This window comes from Staurois parvus, unplaced genomic scaffold (assembly GCF_062004578.1).
Source record: "Staurois parvus isolate SC_StPar_1 unplaced genomic scaffold, SC_StPar_1.0 ptg000634l, whole genome shotgun sequence".
Classification (NCBI taxonomy): Eukaryota; Metazoa; Chordata; class Amphibia; order Anura; family Ranidae; genus Staurois; species Staurois parvus.
The window spans coordinates 819,101-843,053 of record NW_028318430.1 but is presented as its reverse complement, the minus strand read 5'-3'; the positions used below and the strand labels follow the sequence as shown (position 1 = coordinate 843,053).

General features: G+C 40.2%; 1 protein-coding gene across 7 annotated transcripts; it reads left to right on the top strand.

Annotated features, from left to right (window-relative positions):
• Window positions 1-8: 8 nt before the first annotated feature.
• Window positions 9-19,433, top strand: UNC50 (unc-50 inner nuclear membrane RNA binding protein). 7 transcript variants are annotated; one of them, XM_089693453.1, is made up of 8 exons: window positions 14-145; window positions 7,495-7,610; window positions 8,668-8,722; window positions 8,852-9,164; window positions 11,828-11,948; window positions 12,343-12,482; window positions 13,941-14,039; window positions 19,195-19,433. In XM_089693453.1, exons 4-8 carry the CDS (start codon window positions 8,885-8,887, stop codon window positions 19,329-19,331), a joined length of 777 nt encoding a protein of 258 aa, XP_089549579.1. In that variant the 5' UTR covers window positions 14-145; window positions 7,495-7,610; window positions 8,668-8,722; window positions 8,852-8,884; the 3' UTR covers window positions 19,332-19,433. The 7 variants fall into 7 exon arrangements, with proteins under 7 accessions (XP_089549584.1, XP_089549586.1, XP_089549579.1 ...); XM_089693454.1 differs by having other exon boundaries at window positions 43-153; XM_089693456.1 differs by lacking the exon at window positions 8,668-8,722.
• The last annotated feature ends 4,520 nt before the right edge of the window (window positions 19,434-23,953 follow it).

Genomic DNA, 23,953 nt, shown 5'->3' with positions numbered 1-23,953 from the left:
AGTTCCTACAACTTCCGCATTCTCAGGCTGGCTGAAGCCCTGTGTTCGGCTACACTTCCCAGGCATGTAGAAGCTTCCGGGTCGGTGACGTCAGTAGGCACTACGTGTTCTGGGCTGTGTTACCGGAAACTGCTGAGGATTCGAGGTACATGGGTGAGCAGGGATATCATGGGCTGCTGGTATTCAGCCATACACAGTATGGTGGGCTTGTGGGAGCTCTCTTCTAAGGCGGTAGTACTCTGTTCATGGCTCATATAGAGTGTTAGGAAGCCTTCTTCTCAGGTCAAGTTTACTATTGCTCTTGGTTGGTTGCTATAAACATCACAGACATATCTGATGTGTTCTGAGGGAGGGTCTTGTATCATTAGGATACAAGCTACTGTAGTGATCACAGCGTTGGGACCCATGCACATTGTATGCATTGGTGAGCATTCCCAACACACAGAGGCAACGATTCACCATATTTATTATTATTATTATACAGGATTTATATAGCGCCAACAGTTTGCTCAGCGCTTTACAATATAACGGGAGACAATACAGCAACAATACAAGAGGGTTAGGAGGGCCCTGCTCCTTGGAGCTTACAATCTAGGAGGGAGGGGCTAGTGGTACAAAAGGTAGTAACTGTGGGGGATGGACTGGTTGGAAGAGTAGAAGATTCCATTATTAGCTGAGGTCAGGATAGGCTTCCCTGAAGAGATAGGTTTTCAGAGATCGCTTAAAAGTGAGCAGAGTAGGCGATAGTCTGATAAATTGTGCTAGAGAGTTCCAGAGGATGGGGGAAGCTCTGGAAAAGTCCTGGAGACATGCATGGGGGGAGGAGACAAGGGAGTTAGAGAGCAGGAGGTCATGTGAGGAGCGGAGAGGACGGTTTGGGTGATATTTGGAGACAAGATTGGTGATGTAATTTGGGGCAGAGTTATAAATGGTTTTATACGTTATTGTTAATGTTTTGAATTATATCCGTTGGGCAATGGGAAGCCAGTGGAGGGATTGGCAGAGAGGGGTGGCAGATACAGAATGGTTATTAAGGTGGATGAGTCTGGCAGCAGCATTCATGATAGACTGAAGAGGGGACAGCCTGCAATGAGGTAGGCCTATGAGGAGGGAGTTACAATAGTCAAAGCGAGAGATAACAAGGGAGTGAATACGTTGCTTAGTAGTTTGTCCCATTTTAGTTCATACCAATGCACCGCTATCATGTGAGCTGAAAAAAGGACAGGTTGTGGCCTTGTGCTGCAAATAGCCCTGTGGCACATCTGCCCACATGCTGGTTTTGCAGCACATGCGTGCACACAGCTTCCCTGCTCATGTGTAAAGACAGTTGATATGAATTTCCAGTACTCTGCACTCTGTGTGTGTGTGCTGAAGGGCTCTGCCAAGACATGAAGGCTGGGCAGAGCAATTTGACATATCTGAGCACATTCCAACATGGCGGTGGTGGAGCGACATAAAAGGAGACTACATTTCTTCCTAAGGTTTCATGAACTCTGGGCTTAAAAAAATTCTGCTTTTACAGGTGTGATGGACTGCCTGACACCCCGACTGGGTATCTCCACCAAACTACAGCTTCCTCCATTCTGCAACCAAAATATAACAAATTTACCCCAAGCTTTAGTCAGAACCAATGCAGGAGTAAAACAAAGAATGATTTTATTAGCAAACAGCACAACATTTATACACAAAAACCTTCCCTCTAGACAGGTATGACCCACACTACAAGTCCCAGGAGAAAATTACATTACATAAACAAACAAAAGAAAACAACTTCCTTCCAGGCACCTAGCAGTCTGGACTCAGGAGGTGTTTAACCACTTGCCCTCCAGAGGATTTGCCTCTTTTCCTGACCAGGCCATTTTTTGCATTACGGCACTGTGTTACTTTAACTGACCATTGTGCGGTCATGCAACTCTGCACCCAAATTAAATTTACCTCCTTTTTTTCCCCACGAATTGAGCTTTCTTTTGGTGGTTTTTGATTGTGAGTGCATTTTTAATATTTTGCGTTAAAAAAAAAGACCGACAATTTAGAGAAAAAAAACAATATTTTTGACTTTTTGTTATTAAACCTGTCCAGTAAAAAAAATTTAAAAAATCAAATTTCTTCATAAATTTAGGTCAAAATGTATTCTGCGACATGTCTTTGCTAAAAAAAAAAAATCCCAATACATGTAAATTAATTGGTTTATTTACAAATGGCGGTATATATACTGGTATTTTATTTTTACTGGTAATGGCGGCGATCAGCGACTTACAGCGGGACTGCGGTGGACATTCTGGCACTGGGGGGAACTGGCTTGGTGTCACTGACCTCCCCAGTGACACCAATACAGTGATCCGTGCTAAATAAAAGCACTGACACTCCTAATGGCACTGGGCAGGAAGGGATTAACATGAGGGGTGATCAAAGGGTTAACTGTGTGCTGTTTCACTATAGGCTGTATCCCTGTGCTTGTAATCACTGTAATCACACTGCTTTGCCCTGTAGTAGTATTTCTGCTATAGGGCGGTTAAACAAAGTGAGAGCTTATCACCTAAACCTAATTATGGAAAACAATAGTTGATACCAGGAAACCTGTATCAGAAAATAAAGTTCCTTAACCACACATATGCTGGAATTCACTTCCTGCACATAGTTCCACTAGGCACAGTATGCATAGGGGTCCCAAAAACAGTCCCTCCAGCCCTAATTGCAGGGAAATGGAAGCTGTTACAATTCACGGCCACCAAGGTATGGGAGTGATAACCCCTCTTGGGGAAACGGTTCCTTGTAGCCCCAAGGGGGGGGGGGGAGTCTTCTTCCTGGGTCCATAGTCAGTGGGAATGAGGCTGGCCCCCAGGTCACAGTGGTTTCTGTGACAACAGACATTTGCCGTTTTTTCTGTTCAGCCTCTAAAAGCAGCCCTACGTTGAACTATATGTCCATGCACACATAGGTGTTTACAAACATATTAGGGGACAAGTGTTTATAGGCCGAAAGAAAACACCAAAAGCGCATTCAGGAGAGGAGCAGAAGTGTACAAAAAAGGTAGATGCGTTTAGCGCATTAATGCATTCCAGTGGCCAAAATAAATTCATATTCTGGCCAATGGAATCTGTTAACACTCAAAACACTTGACATGACTAAACACATGTGCAATACGGTCCTTTTGCATGTTTTATAAGCAGCTTTTCTCCTGCCAGGAGTTCTGACATTCAGATGGGGCTGAAAAAATGGTCCTTACATTGGTTTAGTGTGGTGCTGGAGCATAGGGTGATATAGGTTTGGATAAAGTATAGAATGCATAAAACCCCTGTCAATTAGTTTTTCGCTGTCTTTGTGCATTTCACAATTCCCTTCACTCCCTGTCCTGGAGCTATAACAGGAAGTGAAAGGCATTCTTAGCAAAGTGATGGAAATATCCCTTTTATACATTTGTCAAGGGGACATGTATCTATTACAAGATTTCCCCTACTTTTTGTTCTGGTGACAAGTGTAAAATTTAGATTTTTTTTTTTCACTTTCTGTCTCAGTGACAGTGGTCACCAGGACAAACAAATAGTGTGCCTCTCCCCAGCAAGGACATAAACAGCAATAAGAACTTTGGAGAAAGGAATGTCAGACTAACAACAAAGAGCCCATGGTTGTTTTAATTGTTGATAAATAGATCATAAAAATTGGACATCATGTTTTGGAGGCAAAAACACTTCCCCATTAATCAGGGCTCAACACAGGATACAACTTGGGTGGACTCAGAGAAAGCAGTAACCACAGAGTAACCACAGAGTTGTCACTCAGTGTTACTCTATATGGAGAACTAAATACTGGTTCTAATTCCATCTTTTTAATTAGCGATATAATTCAGTGAATGACCGTTAATGGAGTTATTGCCGAGGTGAAAGTTCTAGAGGCCTTCTGTGTCTCCAAGTCTTTCTCGTTCAATCCCTCAGCAAGCCAAGGTAAGTATCAGTAGATTGGAAATGGGTCCAACAAGCCCAAGTCTTCCTGAATCGCTCGGGGTGATCTTTTGCCACTGAGATCAGTTCCTCCATTTCAGCAATCCTCTGGATCCTAAGAATCCACTCTCGTACGGTGGGAATATAGGCTGATCGCCAATGAACAGGGATACACTGCTTTGCTGCATTTAACATGTGTAATGCAAGGGACTTACGGTAAATCCTCACCGGAAGGGAGGAGTGATGGAGTAGACATTGTGCAGGTGTAAAGTCTAGGGTGTAAGTGGTTACTTGTCTAATGGTGTCCAAAACTTTTCTCCAGAAGGGCTGTAGCAGCAGGCATTCCCACCATATATGGAGAAGAGTACCTTTTGCCTGGGAGCATCGCCAGCATAAATCTGGCACTTTAGGATCAAATTTATGAATCACAGATGGAACTCTGTACCATCTGGAAAAAACTTTGTAGTTGCTTTCTTGTGTAGAAACACATATGGAACCTTTATGCATGTGATCGTAAATGTGGTTCCATTCCTCAGGTGAGATTGAAATTTCTAGATCATGCTGCCAGGCTGCACAGGCCTTTAGTGAGTGAGATGTATTGGAACTTTCCAATAGGGAATATAATTTGGATATTACATGCCTCTGTGGGAGATCTGTAAAGCAGAGTTTTTCGAAAGCTGTAAGCGGTCTTGAATAATCCTTTAGATGTGGGGAGTTACGTAGAAAATGGTGGATTTGTCTATACATCCAAGGCGTTAAGGTAAGGGCTGGCCACGCCTTTGTAATGTCTTCTCTAGATCGGAGCTTAGAATCTTTGAGAAATTGACGTACTGTTAGGTTATCTTCCCGTTTATACCCAGCGAGAAAGGTCGTAGACATAAATACTGGTTCTAATATAGATTTGTGTAGCTACTGTTTTCTCTGGCATCTTTTCCATATTTCTTTGCTTTGAGCTACTGTTGATTGCCCATTGGAGGAAGTTTGCTGTGAGGGAGCTTCCTTGCCAGAGCTTTTGCACTTGTTTGAAGGTTGTCATTCATCTGCACTCGTTTGAAAATTACAAGAGCCTTAAAGTGTTACTAAATCCAGGACCCTGCATTCACCATATCTGATCTCCCACAGTACACAAAACATTACTTTAGTCAATATAAACTGCTAAATACCTTTTCTCATCAGCAGTTAGAGCAGTCTTGTGACTTCTCTCAGTATCCAGCAGAGAACTGGTTAAAGCTTGTAGGAGGCGTTTTCTCTAGGAGGTTGCAGAACCCTTGACCTCTGTCTGGACAGTGTTGATTGGCCCTGTGTTGATCACATGCCCTCTCCCAATTAAAAAAAAAAAAAAACTCTTTAGCAATACACACCAAATTGAGTATGTGCAGTGTCTTCACATAATATGTCTATCAGGAGATAAGGGAAGGATCAGAGAAGTCAGGATCAAACCGCGTTTTTTACACAATGCAGAGGATTAACCCCTTAGGTTCTACAGTGAGTATAACAAGCATGATTTACTGCATATACAGACTGATTTTACTGTTGTGGGTTTAGTAACACTTTAAAGTTGTTGTTCAATAAAAAAAACCTGACAGGGGATCTAGCCCTTCTGCATTCTAGTCAAAACAAACCAAAAAAATTACCAGTGCATGCACTTTAAAAAGGTCTGACATTTATTTACTTCATTTACTTGCATTTTTAAGCAGGTCAGAAATTACCTCCCCCTTGCGTCTGTTATTTATTTATTTATCTCAGGTACTTCTATAGCACTGTCAATTTACACAGCGCTTTACATATATATTGTACATTCACATCAGTCCCTAACCCTCAAGGGGCGTACAATCTAAGGTCCCTAACTCACATTCATACATACACATACTAGGGACAATTTAGACAGGAGCCAATTAACCTACCAGCATGTCTTTGGAGTGTGGGAAGAAACCAGAGTACCCGGAGGAAACCCATGCAGGCACAGGGAGAACATGCAAACTCCAGGCAGGTGGTGCCGTGGCTGGGATTCGAACCGTTATGACAATTATGCTTTAACCACCTGGAGGATGTCATTTGGAAGTTAGGTGGAACCTATATACGTCCTTGTCAGAAATGAAAGGTACAAGTTGCAATCATCTGACCTCCATTAATAGAATCAAGGAATACAACTGCAAGAGAATAACACAACTGCAATAACACATTTCATTGTGATATATCCAAGAGTGCTGCATGCTGTACATTACAATTCTTTGTATCTGTGTGCAGTTGCACAATTTGTTGTTGCCGTTACTATAGATTATACATACAAAAAAAACTCAGGTCTTCAGGAGTCTACACATATTTGACTCTATGCTAAAGCAGAGCTTCACCCATTTTGACATCCTCCTCGGATCACAATGTCCACCTGCAGTACAGTGCTAAATGGATATTTTAATTTTTATTATTATTGTTTATAAATACCTTTTTTAATTTATTTTGGCAGCACTTTTGGTCCCGGCCACCTAGGCAATTACGTCATTAGATGATTCCCTTGGATTCCTGGGATATCGGTGTCATCTATCCCAGGAGTCTTTGGGATGCCTATTAGTGTAATCTCGCAGTATTTTGAGACAGAAAATGACACAAGTGGGAGGAGTTGCACTTGTCTCTGCTCCTTCTGGGTCCTTGGTTGTGAGCACGCTGCTATAACAGCAGGGTGGGCACTTTTGCTGTCATTACTATAACAACCTGTTGACAACACAGTGCACCGGGCACTGTCACTAATGCACATGCGTGAAATTGGGATTTGTATACTGGGTAAACCAGCTGCACTAAATCCCACAACTCACTGACAGCTGCCTCAGATGCTTTCACCTAAGGTGGCCACCACCACCAGCATTTCATCAGTGGCAAGTAAACCACGGATTTGGCAAGTAAGCAGTTCATGTGCAATATTCACAATATCCAAAGTTAAAAAAGCATTTTTTAAGCAGCACAGGGATGTTTTTATTACATTTTTCATTAAGAGACTGTAGCTCCTCTTTAAATAAAAACCAGTTTTCAAGTTTTTCACCTATTGTTTTTAGAATGTTTGTTTTTTTTATGCTTATTAGTGCTCATTGGGATGTTATTTTATAATACTTATATCCATATTCAGTCTGTATTATTATTTAACGTAGACAATAAACGTGTGCTAATATCAGTATTTTAAGAGTCCAACTACTAAATAGTAGTATTTCAGTTATAGGTAGGGGCTGAAGGGTTGAGTCGCCCACAGTTTTCTAATGGTGCACTCCAACAGCAATTTCTTACATTATCACACTATCTGCCGTGACCTGCGTTTTTCTGTACTGGATAAATGAAGGTCAGTGCCAGAGCACATAACAAGGACTTGTTGTTTTGGTTCATTCTGAGTTTATTGAATATTATATAATACCGAAAAAAATGCCATGCTACCAAATGTCATAAAGTGCACTCAGAATAAATAAATAAAACATTTGTGTCAATAGAAACAATACACATGATCTTGTGATTATAATATTCGAACATTAAATGTAATCATTATAATTTAATATTAATTCCAATCATATGTCAGTCCAAACAGCAAACTGTGCAAATTAACGATGTGACAAAAGTCTTCAGTGTGATCTTCAATCCAAATTCACAGTGAAAAAAACCACCGTGACCATAACAGGATTGAACCAGTGACAGGTAAAGAACCTCATGCTGTTGACCTTTAAATAATAACATTTCTTACTGCACGTGTTCCCCTTTTACAGCTGGGATCAGCATAAAACAATTGACTCCTTTATATGTTCACCTTCTTTTCCCTTATGTCCAGCTCCCAGGAAAGGTAAATGCAGCTCATAAAAGGACAAATAAAAAGAACCAATAGTGCTCTCTGTATAAAACTAGGTCTTTTATTAAAAATCCTAAAACTGCACTCACACAGTAGATTAAAAGTGATTGCAGAACATCATATCTTTGCACAGAGCATGATAACATCGATCGCTGCAGTCTCCAGCTGGCAGCTCAGAATGGTTGATCCCTTCTCATCAGCCGAAGCCCATCCTGTATGCCAGCAGGAGGGTACATATAAAGCACATTTTTTACGTAAAACATATTTCAGCATTGAAAAGATAGGCGCGGAGTTCCAGATCGTGACAGGACTGGTTAACTACTGTTACATCACCCTGGTGACTGTTTCTCCGAGGTGCACGGTAAATCTCAGGTGGTTATGTGTACTAGAGTAAGTGATAGGAGCTATCGGGCATATGTATAAATTTGCCAGTGTTTACTGATTTGTGTGCCCGTGTTCATAGTGTGAGCTAGTGTGCACCAGTCCTGAATCTGTCAGTGCTGTCATCTGACAGTGTATTTATTTGCAGTGCCATATTTGGACAGTGTGAGGCGCACATTTTATTTTTACATTCTTTCCACAATTCAATGATCGGGCACACATTTGCTGGTAAATACTTTAACTGAAACTACATGATTTTTTACTTGCAAAGCAGACATTCACTCACAAAACTAACCTCCCAGCTACTCCTCCCTTTTACACAATAGGTTTTTTTTTGTGGGGGGTAGAGCAAAAACCTTTCAACAATGTGTGTTGAAACAAAAAAAGCATTTTATTTTTATTTTTCAGGTACAGTTATTAGAGGTAATTTCGTTTTCTCAGAGTGAAGTTCCTATTTAGGTGGATAGGTTTGGGAATGCTGATATCTTGAAGAGATGTTCTAAATTTTTTTTTGTAAATCTTCCCCAGTGTTTGGAGAATTCTTTGATAACCCACAGAGGCAGCCTGACCTTTATATCTACCAGTGAGTACAACAATTGGGTATTACATTTAGCCATCTTCTCACAGTGCCATAAATGCACATCAAGGCACACTGGAAGCTTAGTAATAAATAATAACAATGGTAATATTCATTTTTTTTTTTTTCTTGCAGGCTTTATGTAAGACCATCAATTCACAGCAAAAAATGCTGCCCACCACATCTGTGAATTCCCGGGCACAGAGCAATGGCACACTAGGCTCTCGAGATGCAGCAAGACACACTGCTGGGGCCAAGAGATATAAGTATCTGCGCAGACTCTTTCACTTCAGGCATATGGACTTTGAATTTGCCCTCTGGCAGATGCTCTATCTTTTTACCTCGCCACAGAAAGTCTACAGAAATTTCCAGTGCAGGAAACAAACCAAAGACCAGTGGGCAAGAGATGATCCAGCATTCCTGGTCCTGTTAAGCATGTGGCTGTGTGGTAGGTTATTTGCACACATTGATTACATACAATAGTCTTTCAAAAGGATGTGTGGGCTGGAGTAATTATCTGATGATGCTGGTGTTAAATGTCTGTGTCTTCACAGAAGCATAGTTCTAGATAGGACTTTTAAGGTTCCTTATCAGTTACTCCATAATACAGATCGTTCTATCACAGCATTTTCATAAAATATATATTTTAATAAAAAATGTTAATATAAAAATGCTGTTTTCTTACAAAATATTTTTTTTAAATTATCGATTTTAGAATTGTCTGCAGTAATTGTTGTGGTACCTTAAAATTCATGTCTAGTAGTATGTTTGACTTTTCATGTAAAGATGTTGGTACATTCAAATATGTTTATTTAGGGTGTCTTAGCTTTTTAGGTGTTTTCTGTGTCTTTTATATGGGCAGGTTAAATAAATGGTTTATTTTAAGGGTGACCTCCAGACAGATCACTAAATATATGCCTAGACAGATGAACTATATAGATGTGTGCTATTTCACCTGCTAAAGGATTTGTATTTCTGCTGATCCGGTTCTTAAGTCTGGCAAGGCAGGGGAACCTGATTTATCTCCGCTGAAGTTAAAGTGGAACTTCACCCAAAAGGGGAAGCTTCACCTTTCCGCCTCCTTCTCCCTCCCCTCCTCTCCCACTTTTGGATACTTTTGGGGTTTTTTAGCGTGGGGGAGAGCAGGTACCTAATTTTGCTAGGTACCTGCTCCCTCTTCTTCTGCTCTGATTGCCTAGGCGATCAGAATGGAAGTTGGTCTCCCCCCCCTTTGCCCACAGCCTTCTGGGACATGTCACAGATCTCAGATTGTTGCAAGACCACTCACAAAGCACAGCTTGGCTTGCACATGCACAGTGAGAAGCTGGTTGTAAAGACGCAAGGAGTCACAACTGGATTCCCAAAGTAAACATGCCGGCACCAGGGACCCGAAGACAGTGTTCTCTTATTAAAAGTCAGCAGCTTCAGTATTTGTAGCTACTGACTAAATTTTGTTTAGTGAGGACTGAAGATCCCCTTTAAGCAACACTTACAGGTCTTGTCTCTCCCCTAACTGGACAATGAAAAGATATCAGAAGACTAACAAGCTCATCTCTGTCACACTTCTTTCTCCATCAGCATGTTTCTTGTAAGCATATGAGCATTACAGTACAACTGACTGGCACTATGCCATAGCTGACAAAGTAATCACATGTTTGGGAACAATGCTGATTCCTGATCATCAGTTTACACCCTACCTGTCTGTGACTACTGGAAATGACAGCCACCCACTGAGAATGCTTATAAATGTATTCGCAGGGCAACATACCCTGGGATGGGGTTAAAATAATTTGTGTATTGAGTAAAATAAATTATGTACATGGTTTCAGGCTTGTTAAGGTGCCAGTAAATTCTATAAGCACAGCCAGGAGGACTTGTCTGCATTTGACATGCATATTCTGATATTCCCCAAATCAGTACATATCCAGAAACCCAGCCCTTTGTACTCCTGATGTTCACTTTAGTGCATGTGGTATGTACTTTGACTTTATGGTTACTGCACTCATATGATACAGCTGTTTATTAATCTTAACACAGATTTGCATTAAAACAAATACAGTTCTTGTCTGTTATTTGCGTAATGTTACAGTTTGCAGGTGACAGTTGCCAAATAAAACTCGTTACACCTGTCACATCCTGCTTTTGCACTAGCCAATGCACAGTTGTATTGTGGAGTGCAGATATAGGTAATATAAATGCTTTATGTGTGGTCTGCTAAGAACTCATCAACTATTAAAGTGAAACTAATGTCTTAAAAACTATCGCTGGCAAGCACATTTATTTATTTATTTATTTATTTTACAGAAGAGACTCTGTAAGACTCTTCAATAAAAGTTATTCTTTTGCCTCTAAGCAACGTTTCATCTCAGTGTACATGGAGCCACATATGCACAGCTTAATGTACAATCACGGCATGCCTTGGTGCCTGGATGAATTAACTGTTGCGCCCAAACATGGAAGTTAAAGCGGTAGTAAACTCCGCTTTTTTATCTTGTACCTACAAGTAAGGATATAATAAGGCTTACCTGTAGGTACAGTAAATATCTCCTAAACATTCCTCGTGTAGCAGCCAGTGACGTCACCGGCAAATGTGCACTGCTCTCTCCATGGACAGTACACTCGAGTTTGCCCTCCATTGAGAGAGCTTTGCCGTAAGGAAGACTAGGTGAAGATGGAATCCCTGTCAGCGGTGACAATGCACTGCTGGAGGGATCAGTTTTTTAGGTAAGTCTGTCATAATGTGCTAGTCTGCGGTGCAAACTAGCACATTGACATTTCCTGCATGGGGACCAGTATTTTTTTTTACCACTGTTTATTACCTTTTTAAGACATCCCAGCCTGGTCAATCAAGATGTCCAAAGACATAAAAACCCAGAAAAAGACCAGGCAAAGATGTCAGCGGTTGTGATGGAGAAATATTTGCCCATTATTCTGAAAGTGCCAGCAAGTTTAGTTACACTTTAAGTTTGGAGCTGATGAGTTCATGCTTTCATAAGAAAAAGTGTCAGGATGGGGAATTAGCTAGAGTGGGATGCCATTCAGAGGATTTGTTCTTGTATATAGGCTGTTCACAAGTTGTAACCTTTGTATGTTTTTCTCTTCCTATTCTAGTCTCCACTATTGTGTTCGGAGTTGTCCTACACATGGGATTTTTCGAGACATTGAAACTGCTTCTTTGGATTGTGTTTATTGACTGTGTTGGTGTTGGGTTACTTATTGCAACCCTTATGTGGTATGTTTTTCACTGCTGCACTAAGATTATACATTATACAAATGTATGTAAAACATAGTATACCAGAAAAAAAGTGGTTATCAGTTAGGTGACATGTCAAAGCTGCTGCAATAAAAGTTTTTATGATATTTACACCTTTTGCATACACCTATTGTTGGCAGTATACTGTTTTATTTTCATCTTTGGAACTGTCTGGGCATATACATATTGCGGCACATCCCCTTACAAGTAGTGAGCTTATAGGGAGTTTGCTACATTTTGAGCTGTCCACCTAAAACTAGTGTTCTGTTTGTTTTTTCTAACAGTAGCGAAGTAAGCCATAGCAGCGAAGTAAAATGTAGAACATTTTCCCCATTTGTGATAAATACATATGTTTCTGTATGTTATTTTACAGGTTCATTTCCAACAAGTACATGGTAAAACATCAAGGAAGAGACTGTGATGTGGAATGGGGATATGCATTTGACGTGCACTTAAATGCCTTCTACCCGCTTCTGGTTATCCTGCATTTTATCCAGTTATTTTTTATAAAATGTAAGGAAAATCCCTAAGGCGTCTGATATTATATTTAGTTTTTACAATGTGTTGATCAAAAGTGTAAATCAATTTGATGTTTCTGCTATGCAAATTTGGATAAAAACAATTGTTTTAAGAGTAGCTGATGCCTTTTTAAGAGTAAGAAATGTTTTACTTTAAAGAATGACTTAAAGTAAACCTGGGATATAGGAATATGGAGGCCATCTTTGCTGCTTGCTTCTGCTGAAGATACCAGTTCCCTGGCTGCTGTTTCTGAGTTATTGACCAATAACCCGAATAGAGATCAGGAGTTCAGTTTGTTCTCACTTCACTGGTTGTATGCCTGTTCCAGGCCTGTGATTCATAAAATACTGAGACAGCAAAATATCCTTTTAAGTTGGAGGTCAGTAATGGAAGCTTTTGCATATCTCTTAGTACAGGTTTCCTTAAATTATAACTCACGTTCCCTTGTCCCAACTCTTCTTGCCTTCCTGATAAAAGTGTAAATTATATATCAGATATATAAATGTAACTGTCTGGCCTAGCCAGCACTTGGCAGCCACTCAATTCCAGAGCCCCTGCAGCCCTTTTTCTATTTAGTGCCCCTGTGTTTGGTCTGGCCCTCTTTGATACATACCCTGAGCTAGGTATGAACCTTTTTTTTATGTCTGTATTTAAGGTCTGATATGCCATTTATTGTTTTTCTTTTTATCATATGGGCAAGGGAGAGGGGGCTAGGGAATCTGAGTTATCTTCGACCTCACCGCTGATTGAAAATACACTTTCTGCAGCTATGATTTATTTGATAATGCTGATCCAATTGATTCCTGTAAAATGTCAATTTAAGAATATACCATACAGATTTTACCATACAGCCTCAATGTATTGAAGCATTTGAATCAGAATGACAGCCAGACATCTAGCATTTTCAGAAGGAGAGGTCAGCAGTGGCAACGTGCATATTTCTGTAAGCACAGGTTTCCATTAAAAGATAATCCCACAGGATTTTAGTTTATGTGCATTCACTAAATCTGAATAATGGTATTTGATGGTATTTTCTTTGTTCTTTCCATTTTCATGTTGGTGGATGAATAGCTTAAGCCACTGGTGAATCATGTAATCTTACTTTCATAAAACTTGGGCAGCTGTCAGGGGCCAGAAAAAACTTGCTGTAGCTGTGATATAACATCTCAATTGATAGCTTCTGTAACTTCAGGGCATTTAATACCACTGAACAGAAGAGGGCATGTTGGCAAAGCTGTAAAAATCAAATGGGTCCCTTATGGATTGATAGTGAGCACCACTCTGAAAAACATGAAGACTATCCACTATATTTCTTTATACAAATGTAAATCTAATACACGAAACCACCTATTATATTACTTCTCAGTAAAGCAGTACCCATGTTTCCCAAAGCTGTCTAATTTTTGTTGTAAGGCGTTCATTTACAATTTTCCCCTTTTTCCTTTTTTGCAGTTGTCATTTCCGATTACTTCATTGGTTACCTTGTGGGGAACACGTTTTGGCTGATTGCAATTGGATATTACATCTATATTACATTCCTTGGATATAGTGGTAAGCTTTAGTGTCTTGTATAAGTGTTCAGATGTATGTGTATATATACACATAAATACACACTGGTCAGCCATAACATTATGACCACCCACCATGACCCGGGGCATGGACTTCACTAGACCTTTGAAGGTATGCTGTGGTATCTGGCACCAAGCCGTCAGTAGCAGATCCTTCTAGTACTGTAAGTTGCGGGGTTTGAGCCTCCGTGGATCAGAGTAGTTTTTCCAGCACATCCCACAGATTTCTGATTGGATTACTGTCTGCAGAATTTGGAGGCCAAGTCAACACCTCAAACTCGCTGTTCCTCAAACCGTTCTTGAATTCATCAGACCAGGCCACTTTTTTCCACTGCTCAGTGGGATGCACACGCACCAGTCTATCCACATGATGTTAAAGAAACCGTGATTCATCAGAACAGGCCACCTTCTTTCATTCTTTTATTACTCTGTGGTCCAGTTCTTATGCTCTCATGCCCTTTATAGATGCTTTTGGCTGTGGGGTCAGCATGGGCACCCTGACCACTCTGCAGCTACGCAGCCCAATACACAATGAACTGCAATGCACCGTGTGTTCTGACACCTTGCTATTAGAACTAGCATGCCTTTTTTCAGCAATTTGAGCTTCAGTAGCTCTTCTATTGGACTGGACTAGATGGGTCAGTCTTTGCTTCTCAAGTGCATCAATGAGCCATGCCCGCCCATGACCCTGTTGCCAGTTTGCTGGTTTCCTTTCCTTGGACCACTTTCAGTAGGTCCTGACCACTGCGCACCAGAAACATCCAACAAGAGCTTCAGTTTTGGAGTTGCTGTGGCCCAGTCAGCTAGACATTACAACATGGCTCTTGTCAAAGTTGCTCAAATCCTTACACTTGCCCATTTTTTTCTACTATCAACACCCACTTTCAGATGTAATGAGATATTCCATGTTTATCACTTTACCTGTCAGTGGTCATAATGGTATGGCTGATCAGTGTGTGTTTGTATATATAAATATATATATTATTAATGTAAGAAGTTATTTTACCCTTTTAAATCACAAGGTGTTCTGTTCATGTTACTTTACATGTTACAAACATTGGAAAATAAACTTGAGAAATTATTCCTAGAAATGGAGGTGCTGCCTCTAGTAACCAGTTGCTTACGTGTTTTTACTCCTGGATTGCAGTAGAGGAATGTTTGTTAGCATCTGATAGATATGGACAACACACTTTTCTCTTCTTTCATTTTCATAGACCCAATCCAGATTAGGCCCTGCCAAAGCTAGAAAAAAGTAGTAAAGTTTGTTAAACTGTAGAACATTAAAGAAGAATTATCACTTATATATATTTTTTTTACATTATTTAGTTTGTAGATACCCTAAAACACTAGCTGTGTTGTCAGACAGCATGCCCCTTCTTGGCGCCCAGGCGCCCAACACCGCAGCTAGTAAGGAAGACTTAGCACTTTTTGTTTATATGGGTAATTGCCTAAGCTTTTTTTTTTTTTGCAAAAAAACTCTCCTTCTATTAAAGAGTAGTTCCACCCCCTCCCAAAAATTAAAAGTTAGCTACAAATACTGTAGCTGCTGGCTTTTATTATTAGGGCACTTGCCTGTCCAGGGATCCAGCGGTGTCCTCACTCCGAACTGATTCTTCAATCGGTTGTCTGGTGCTGGTGATGCCATCTAGCCGTGCGGCTTCACAGCCGATTTCCTACTGCACATGTGCGAATCATGCTGCGCTTTGTGAATGGGCCACAGTCCTCTGGGACCTGTGAAATGTCCCAGAAGGCTGGAGGGGGGGGGGGCCTCGAACTTCTGGCTCAGTTTGTCGCAGCGAACTGAGCTGGAAGTGGGAACGGGTACCTGTCAAAAGCAGGTACCCTCCCCCCCCAAAAGGAGCCAAATGTTGCAGTGGAGGGGGGAGGTAGATAAACAGAGCCTCCGCGTTTGGGTGGAAATCCACTTTAAATTAAATTTTAGACTGACACATTTCCAAAAACTGTGACCTTCTTTTTTTTTATTCAGATATTTTTATTAGAAGATTTTTGAACATACAAAAACATTTGAAAACAGTGGTATAAAGCAGTTCACATTAATACAAGCAAAATATGCATTCAGAGAATGAGCTAACGGCACCTCGCCATCTGGCCGAGGTACTATGCAAAGTTTCGGTTAAGGTACATGAGAGGTATGCTTCCTTATGTGAACCAGTTGGGGCGTTAGTGGGTGTATTTAGGGGGAGTAGAAAGAGAAGAGAGAGGGGAGGAGGGGGGGGGGGGTGAAGGCACCGTAGTTGTCAAGGTGATGTAGTATAAAGGGATGTTGTAAAATCATTTTATTGAACAATTGGGATTCTGTAACCATCGAGTCCATTGGGGCTTGAATTTATAGTACGAGGAATTACGGAGTGCTGTGTTTCTCTCCATCTCGCAGGAGAAGATAAGGTCGGTCAATAGGCGGGACAGAGTAGGAGTGGTATTAGAATGCCAGAGCCTGGTGATGTTCAGTTTTGCAGCTGATAAGACATGTATAATAATAGTGCGTGAGGACAATGGAATGTTGTCTATGCCAATATGGAGGAGCGCTAAAGCAGGGTTTGGGGAAATTGGGGTTTTTACTATTAAGGAGATTAATTGGAAAACTTGATTCCAGTAGGAAGTAAGGGATTTACACGCCCACATCAAGTGAAGAAGGGAGCCTCTTTCCCCACAATGTCTCCAGCAAGTTTGGGGATGATGAGGATAAAATAAAGACAGTTTGACAGGTGTTAAGTACCATTGATGGAGTATTTTTAAGTATGATTCCCAGTGTGAGCTACACTTTGAGGCCTTAAACGTAGTGGTGAAAGTTCTCTCCCAGGTGGAAGGAGGTATCGGTTGTTGAGTTATCTTTTCCCAATTTGCTAGGGATGATGTATATGTGGTGAACTGTGAGTCAACCAGCATTGTGTAAAAAATCGATATACCTTTTTTTGGGTAGGTAGATTTTTGTAAGAAGTGGTGTGCTGTCACTGAGAATTTTATGTTGAGTGGTACTTTCGTCTTGTGAAGGGTATGGGTTAAGCGTATATAGGTGAAATATTCGGTAACCGGAATTCGGTATTTGTCCCGAATAGCCTGAAAGGTATGTAGTTTATCGTTAGCGTATAGATCTTGTATATGAAGTATGCCATTGTGACCTTCTTTTTATGTATTTGTTTTAGCAAAGGAGAAATTCTAAAGACTTACATTACTTTAAATGTAGAACTTTACGACCCTGACTGCTGTCATAATACACAATATGATTACTAAATAAGGGTAGGCAAAGGGCTCCGACATTGTGCAAAGTACAGTGACTAATAGCAACCAGTCATATTTCATGTTCTTGCAGATAAATTAATGACTTCTCTTGGAGATGTATATATTATTCACTTGATAACTTTACAAAACAAATTGCTACATTTTGGTGGGGATTTACTCAAACTGGAGAGTGCAAAATCAGGTGCAGTTCTTCAATGAAACCAATCCGCTTCCAGGTTTTATTGTCAAAGCTGAAATCGGCAAGCTAGAATTTAGAAGTTGGTTGGCTGCCGTGCACAGCTGCACCAGTGTTCCAGTTTAGCAAATCTTCCCCTTTATGTGACTGTTAGTTAACAAGCTTTAAAGCTGGACTCTGGCCAGAAGAGCTTTTATTTAAATTAATTCCCAAATTGCAACAAAGTAAATTTACTTTGTGTGCACTGAATGAATGTACGTAGTATCAGTCTCTTTCAAACCCTTGTACAGCAGTGCTCAGAATGTTTCAAGGGAGCAGAAGCACAGAAAACCAGTCAATTGTGCTGAAGTTGAAGGAACATGCTGACAGGAGGAGAGAGTTAGATTAGCTTGTCAGTCTCTTGCTACTCCTATTGCTGTCTAGTTGCAAAGTGGGGAGGAGACCTATAAAAGTCATTGAAGTGTACTGAAAAACCAGGTGTTCTGCCATACCAACTTATACACAAAGTGTGCTGTTCACTTAACCCCCCAATTATATAAATACTGAAATGACCGTGTTTTCAATTAATATATATAGTATATAAAAATGCAAAAATACTCCATAATATGACATGTAAATCAAAAAATGATGCACAAATATTGGTATATAAAGTCCCCAAACCAATGTGGAGAAAAAGTGCTGCATGCTGTATATATCTTCCAAAAAGTGCTGTAGTGCTCAATGGTGCTCTTAACAAAAAACTTACTAAACCAAATTGATCTCAAGCTATAGAGATCCAATAGCCAGAAAATATCCCGACTCCACACTGACACTCTCACTACCAATTCCAAAGAGGATGGATAGACAGCTGCGAGCTCCCCAGGAGGCAGTATAATACTCCACACCACTCTCCACAATGGTATATGAAGAGTTAAAACAAAAGAAACTTCATAGTGCAACCCAGTAAAAAAATACTGTTTATTAAGATAAAATGTTGCACTTACATTCAATTTGGTACAAAGGAAGCAATGAAACAAATACAAATCAGCCGCGGTGTCAGTCCACCGACTGATGTGTGGTGACATCACAAGATTACCCCACCCGACGTGTTTCCCCACAACTGGCTTCCTCTGGGATTGGAGGTTATTGAACTAAACTGAAAAACCAGGTGTTCTGCCATGCCAGACAGGGCTGTGTTGTGTGGAAAAGTTGTTTACTTCTCATGGTGGTGCATCCTTATTTGAAATGTAGCGATGTTACTTGTCATAGTGACTTGCTCTCTAAGGCTCCATTCACACCAGTGCAGCTGTATTCTGCATCTGGGACAGCCCACTGGGCTGCCCTACCCACAGAGGCATGGGGAAGGAAATCCCCAATCCTTTTTTTTTTTTTTTTTTTTTAATTTAAATTGCACCGTACTAAACCACATGGTGCCATGTGGTTTGGCATCCATGAAAATGTGCCATGGTTGCAGATGCATTGTGGTGCAATTAGCACTTTAAAAATGAATGGCACCCTTGTGTGTCTGCTAAAGTCAGGATTGCATGCAATTTTTGATGTGAACCTAGGGTAAGTGTACCAAGTTGATAGAAATAGTTTCCCTGTAAAAAATACACATTCTGGTTTTGACAGTTGCATCTTAAGTGTTATAAAATTGTTCAACTCCTTTTTGCAAAATAAAAAACTGTTATTTCCCTAATCGTATTCCTTTTTCCTTCTCCAGCGCTGCCATTTCTGAAAAACACAGTGATCCTTCTTTACCCCTTTGCAGCCCTGATACTGCTCTATGTCTTGTCATTGGCTTTGGGATGGAACTTTACACGAATGCTTTCTGAATTCTACAAATTCAGAGTTAACTAAATCCATTTGGATATCTGCATTGTTTAAATGTGTTAATTTGTATAAATTGTAAATATCCTTTTGTTGTAGAATACAGTATGGGTAAAGACTGATTTAACAAAATCCTCATGTGTCTATTAATTTATGTTTGAAGTTGTTTATTTATAAGGAATCTGTCAGACGTGTGGGAGCTACCATCGGAAACTTGTTTTTTTGTTTTAGGTGCCTGCTTTAAAGAGACCCTGTTACCTATTTAAAAATATGGAGTTAAATATTTCAGGCAAACAGAGGCCTGCAAACAAAGTGCCAATTATTGCATACACTGTAACTTATCTTTACCTTTTACATTTTATTAAATTCGACTAGTTCTTTTTATGCCAACATCTTCCTCCCTTCGTTGATGTCACCATAATGCCATACTCCCAACACAGCCTTGTGGGACAGAGGAAGCTTGTGGGAGCATGCATTGATACTGATCACAAAGGTAGAAAAGAGCTTTTCAGGGAAGGGAAATAATAAACGGTATATCACAACAGCATAACATCAGTGAAATATCCACCTAAATGAACACATTATTAGATTTGTCAGCTGGTGGCTACCTCTCCCAATTAATATGCCAGATGACTCCTTTACAGTAAGCAGCCAAAGCAGATTTTCTTACATTTTATACAGTGAATGTCATGTGATTGTATTCCCATGGTAAACAATGCTAGCGGTGCCGAGAGCACGCTTTAGACCTGCAGGTTACTGCACATGTGTAGGATTATGAAGAGGGGGCAGAATGAACAATACCTGCTGGGTGTGGCAGATGAAGGGAATTGGTGGCACTCAACAGCAATTGAACAAATTGGAGCACAACAATGTAGAAATTTCTCTGGTAAATGGAGATCATGAAAATATGGTATATTGTACCATATATTTTCAATTCCTATTAATTTGTTCTGTTCCCCAGATGATAATATGCATGTAGTACTTTGTCCTATCATCCTGCTGTCTAAGGAGATGGCTGCTTTGGCCAAAAGCACTTTTCTCTGCCTTTTTTTTTTTGCCTTTTTTTTATTATTAATTAATTGCAGCATCTGCATTTTTACTGTTGTATTTAATCAGTAAAAAAATATATATAATGAGAATTACAGTTGATAAGTTTTCCCAGGTATATGAACAAAGTTTATCCTAAACCATTAAAATGAGACTTAGGAGCAATAAGGATCCAATTAACCTATCACTCCGTTCCAACATTTTTCATATTTTCAAATATTTTTAAAGAACAATACATAATAAAAAAATTTGAATTCCATTTATATGCAAATTATCACCATTAGCCTCATTCCTAAAGATACCTGCTAGCATTAAAGTGGTACTAAAGGCAAAATAAAAAATAACATATATAATGCAGTCTGTCACTAGCATTAACGCACCTGTTACTTTTTTTTTTTTTTCTTGGTCCCCGATGTAACTTAGTTTTTTGACCTTTTTGATCCTGCTGTTATTATTTTTCAGCTTCCTTTAACCACGTTGTACAGCAAAAGTCAAAGTCAGGGTGTTGAGACAAATTAAATGCTGACAGGAGTGCTTACAATGTTCAACTTTCATACATTTGATTAAAATATTTATCACAAAAGGAAAAAAACATTTCTTTGACTGATTGAATTGTTGGTCACTTATGTAAAGTTTATCTAAATTCAGGTATAGAATACTTTATTATTCCCAAAGGACATTGTTAAATCTTGTAGTCCATGTAACACTACCATCAACAGACAATGCTGCTGCCCTAGGGTGTTGCCTTTGCCCCTCCACAGATAGAGGAGCCATTCTAAGACAAGAAGTGTGTTACCGGTTTGGATCACCAGGTGGATAAAAAACAGTTCAGCAGGGAATGGCCGAGATTGGAACCCTCTATGGACAGACTGATGGATCGACTTGGGTACATGTTGTATTTTTACATGTGATTATTGACCGTGGCTATAGCTTCTGGCAATAATCACTGTGTTTCCCTGGCAGGGACGGCTCCTTGCTGTCCGTGCAGCTCGTGATTGCAGGAAATCTCATCATCTATGGCCTGCATTAGGATTGGTAGAAGTTGCATTATTACATTTTTGTTTTTGGGTTTAGATATGTTTTAACGCTTATTCCTACCCACTTCCTAACATTCTAATTTATTTTAACAAAATCGAATAAATTCGATCCAGACTTACTGGTATTAAACCCAAAAACAAAAATGTAATAAATTGCACTTTTAGATTCTTAGATGTGGTGGCTGCTTTACTTGTCTTTTTTTGTTTTTTTTTTGGCTCTTGTCCTTTATTTTCACCTGATGATCTGGCCAGTAGGTCTGTTATTTTCCAGCCTACTTTGAGCCCTAGTTCACACCTGTGCAGGGTTGCAGCCTGTATTTGCAAGGGCTGTGCCCGCGTTTTCCGCAGAAAAAGGGTGCATGTGCCTTTTTCAAACTGCTGCTGCAGGGAAAAAGCACCATGCGATTTCCCTGAAGTTCCCACACCTGCAAGCCCACTGCGGGTTTAGATGCACATCTCTACAGAGCAGGGAATCCAACATCAATCTAAGAACTTATAATATATACCGATCAGCTGTAAATTTATGAATACCAACTAAATATTGAGTAGGTCCCATTTTTGCCACCAAAACAGCCATGGTCTGTCAATGCATGGACTCTGCTAGACCTTTGGAAGTATAGTGTGGTATCTGGCACCAAGTTCTCTCAGTAGGCAGATCCTTTATGTAATGTAAGTTGTGAGGTGGGGCCTTCATGGATCTGATTTGTTTTCCCAGCACATGCTGGATGCTTGATTGGATTGAGAACTGGAGAATATGGAGGCCAAGTCAACACCTCAAAATCGTTGTGTTCCTCAAACCATTCTTGAACCATTTTTGCAGGGTGCATTATCCTGCTAAAAGAGGCCACTGCCATCAGGATATACCGTTTCCATGGAGGGGTGTGCTTGGTCACTAAGAATGTTTAGGAAGGCGGTACATGTCAAAGTAACATCCACATAAATGGCAGGTCTAAGGTTTCCTAGCAGAACATTTCCCAAAGCATCACACTACCTCTGCCGTCTTGCTTTCTTCCCCATTGTGCACACTGGTGCCTTCTCTTCCCCAGATAACCAAAGCACACGCACCCAGCCATCCACAAGCTGTAAAAAAAACATAAGTCATCAGATCGCCTTCTTCCATTGTCCAGTTCTGATACTCATGTGCCCATTGTAAGCACTTTTGGCTGTGGACATGGGTCGATATGCCCACCCTGATTGGTCTGCAATGATTAGTTTTTCTGTTTCAACACATCAACTTCATGGACATGTTTACTTGCTGCCTAATATATTCCACGGACTTTCAGATGCCGTTGTAATGACGTAATCAGTGTTATTCACTTAACCTGCCAGTGGTCATAAAGTTATGGCTGATCGGAGTACATAACATACTCTATGCACATTTGATTGACCATTTTATCTGCACAACAGAGATGCATGTTGGCTGAGAATCTTAGTGACTTGATTAAACTTTGCATGAGGCATTAAAAAATAAAGAATTATTCTTTTTATTATTGTTTACACCTGTCTTTGATGGAATAAAGTTCCCTATACAGTTTCACACTATGTGGTGTCCCTTATTGGGCTCTACTTGTGAGCCTGCTTTAAAGGTGACTCCAGACGGTGATACACATCAAGGAACCCAGAGCACCCAATTCAGATGGGACCAGACGGTGTATAGGAACCTGGCCTGACCTGGGAGCAGATGACCTGAGTAATACCTGATGAGACAGGCTATATCTCAAATGCGTGTATTAGCACACTTCTGGTGAGTGCGCATTTTACTTAATCCGATTTATCATCTACCACCCTGGATCAGATTTCCACACACGTTTATTGTACAAGATCCTCACGTTGGCTGTTTTATTTGGGACATTCACTCACTACGGTCACCACATGGTGACATTATTTTGCACCCAATATATTTTTTGCACCTTATGTCATTAAGGTTTTATTCATTTATTATCCATTTTATCTTTGTATTTAATACGTATTATGTTGCACATTATGCTTTAGCGCTGCACCCATTTATTGATATTTGCATCAGGCATTACCTGTACATTTTGGATGCTGACTGGTACAACAGCCATTCACATTCAGTATAAATAGCTGTGACCTTTATCAACCGTAGATCTGATCTTATAATTTCTTGCGCACTGTCAGTATATGGATTACATCTATACTTTAGAAGCCATATCATCTAGCATATGCCTGCTGTATCACACAGAATATACTTCTGAACTACAGGTTCTGATATCTAAGTAGAGAGCATTCTATGTTCGCGTATGCCTATTTTGCTGTTTGTTCAGAAAGGCTCATGCCACTCATTATTTATACAGTATGTCCTTGAGAAGTCAACATTTTGCTGAGTGGATATCTAATGGTGGAGAATAGTTGTATTTCATTGTATCATAAAGCTTGGTACACACAATGTGTTTCTTTTTCATTCAACCCAGCAGGCTGAACGAAAAAAAAAACTGAGATCGCTGTACTATCTAAAGCCTAGTACACGGATCGAATGTCAGGTGGCATTGGCCGGTTCAATAGAACCTGGCCAACATTTGGCCCGTGTGTATGGCAGCCGAGCCGACT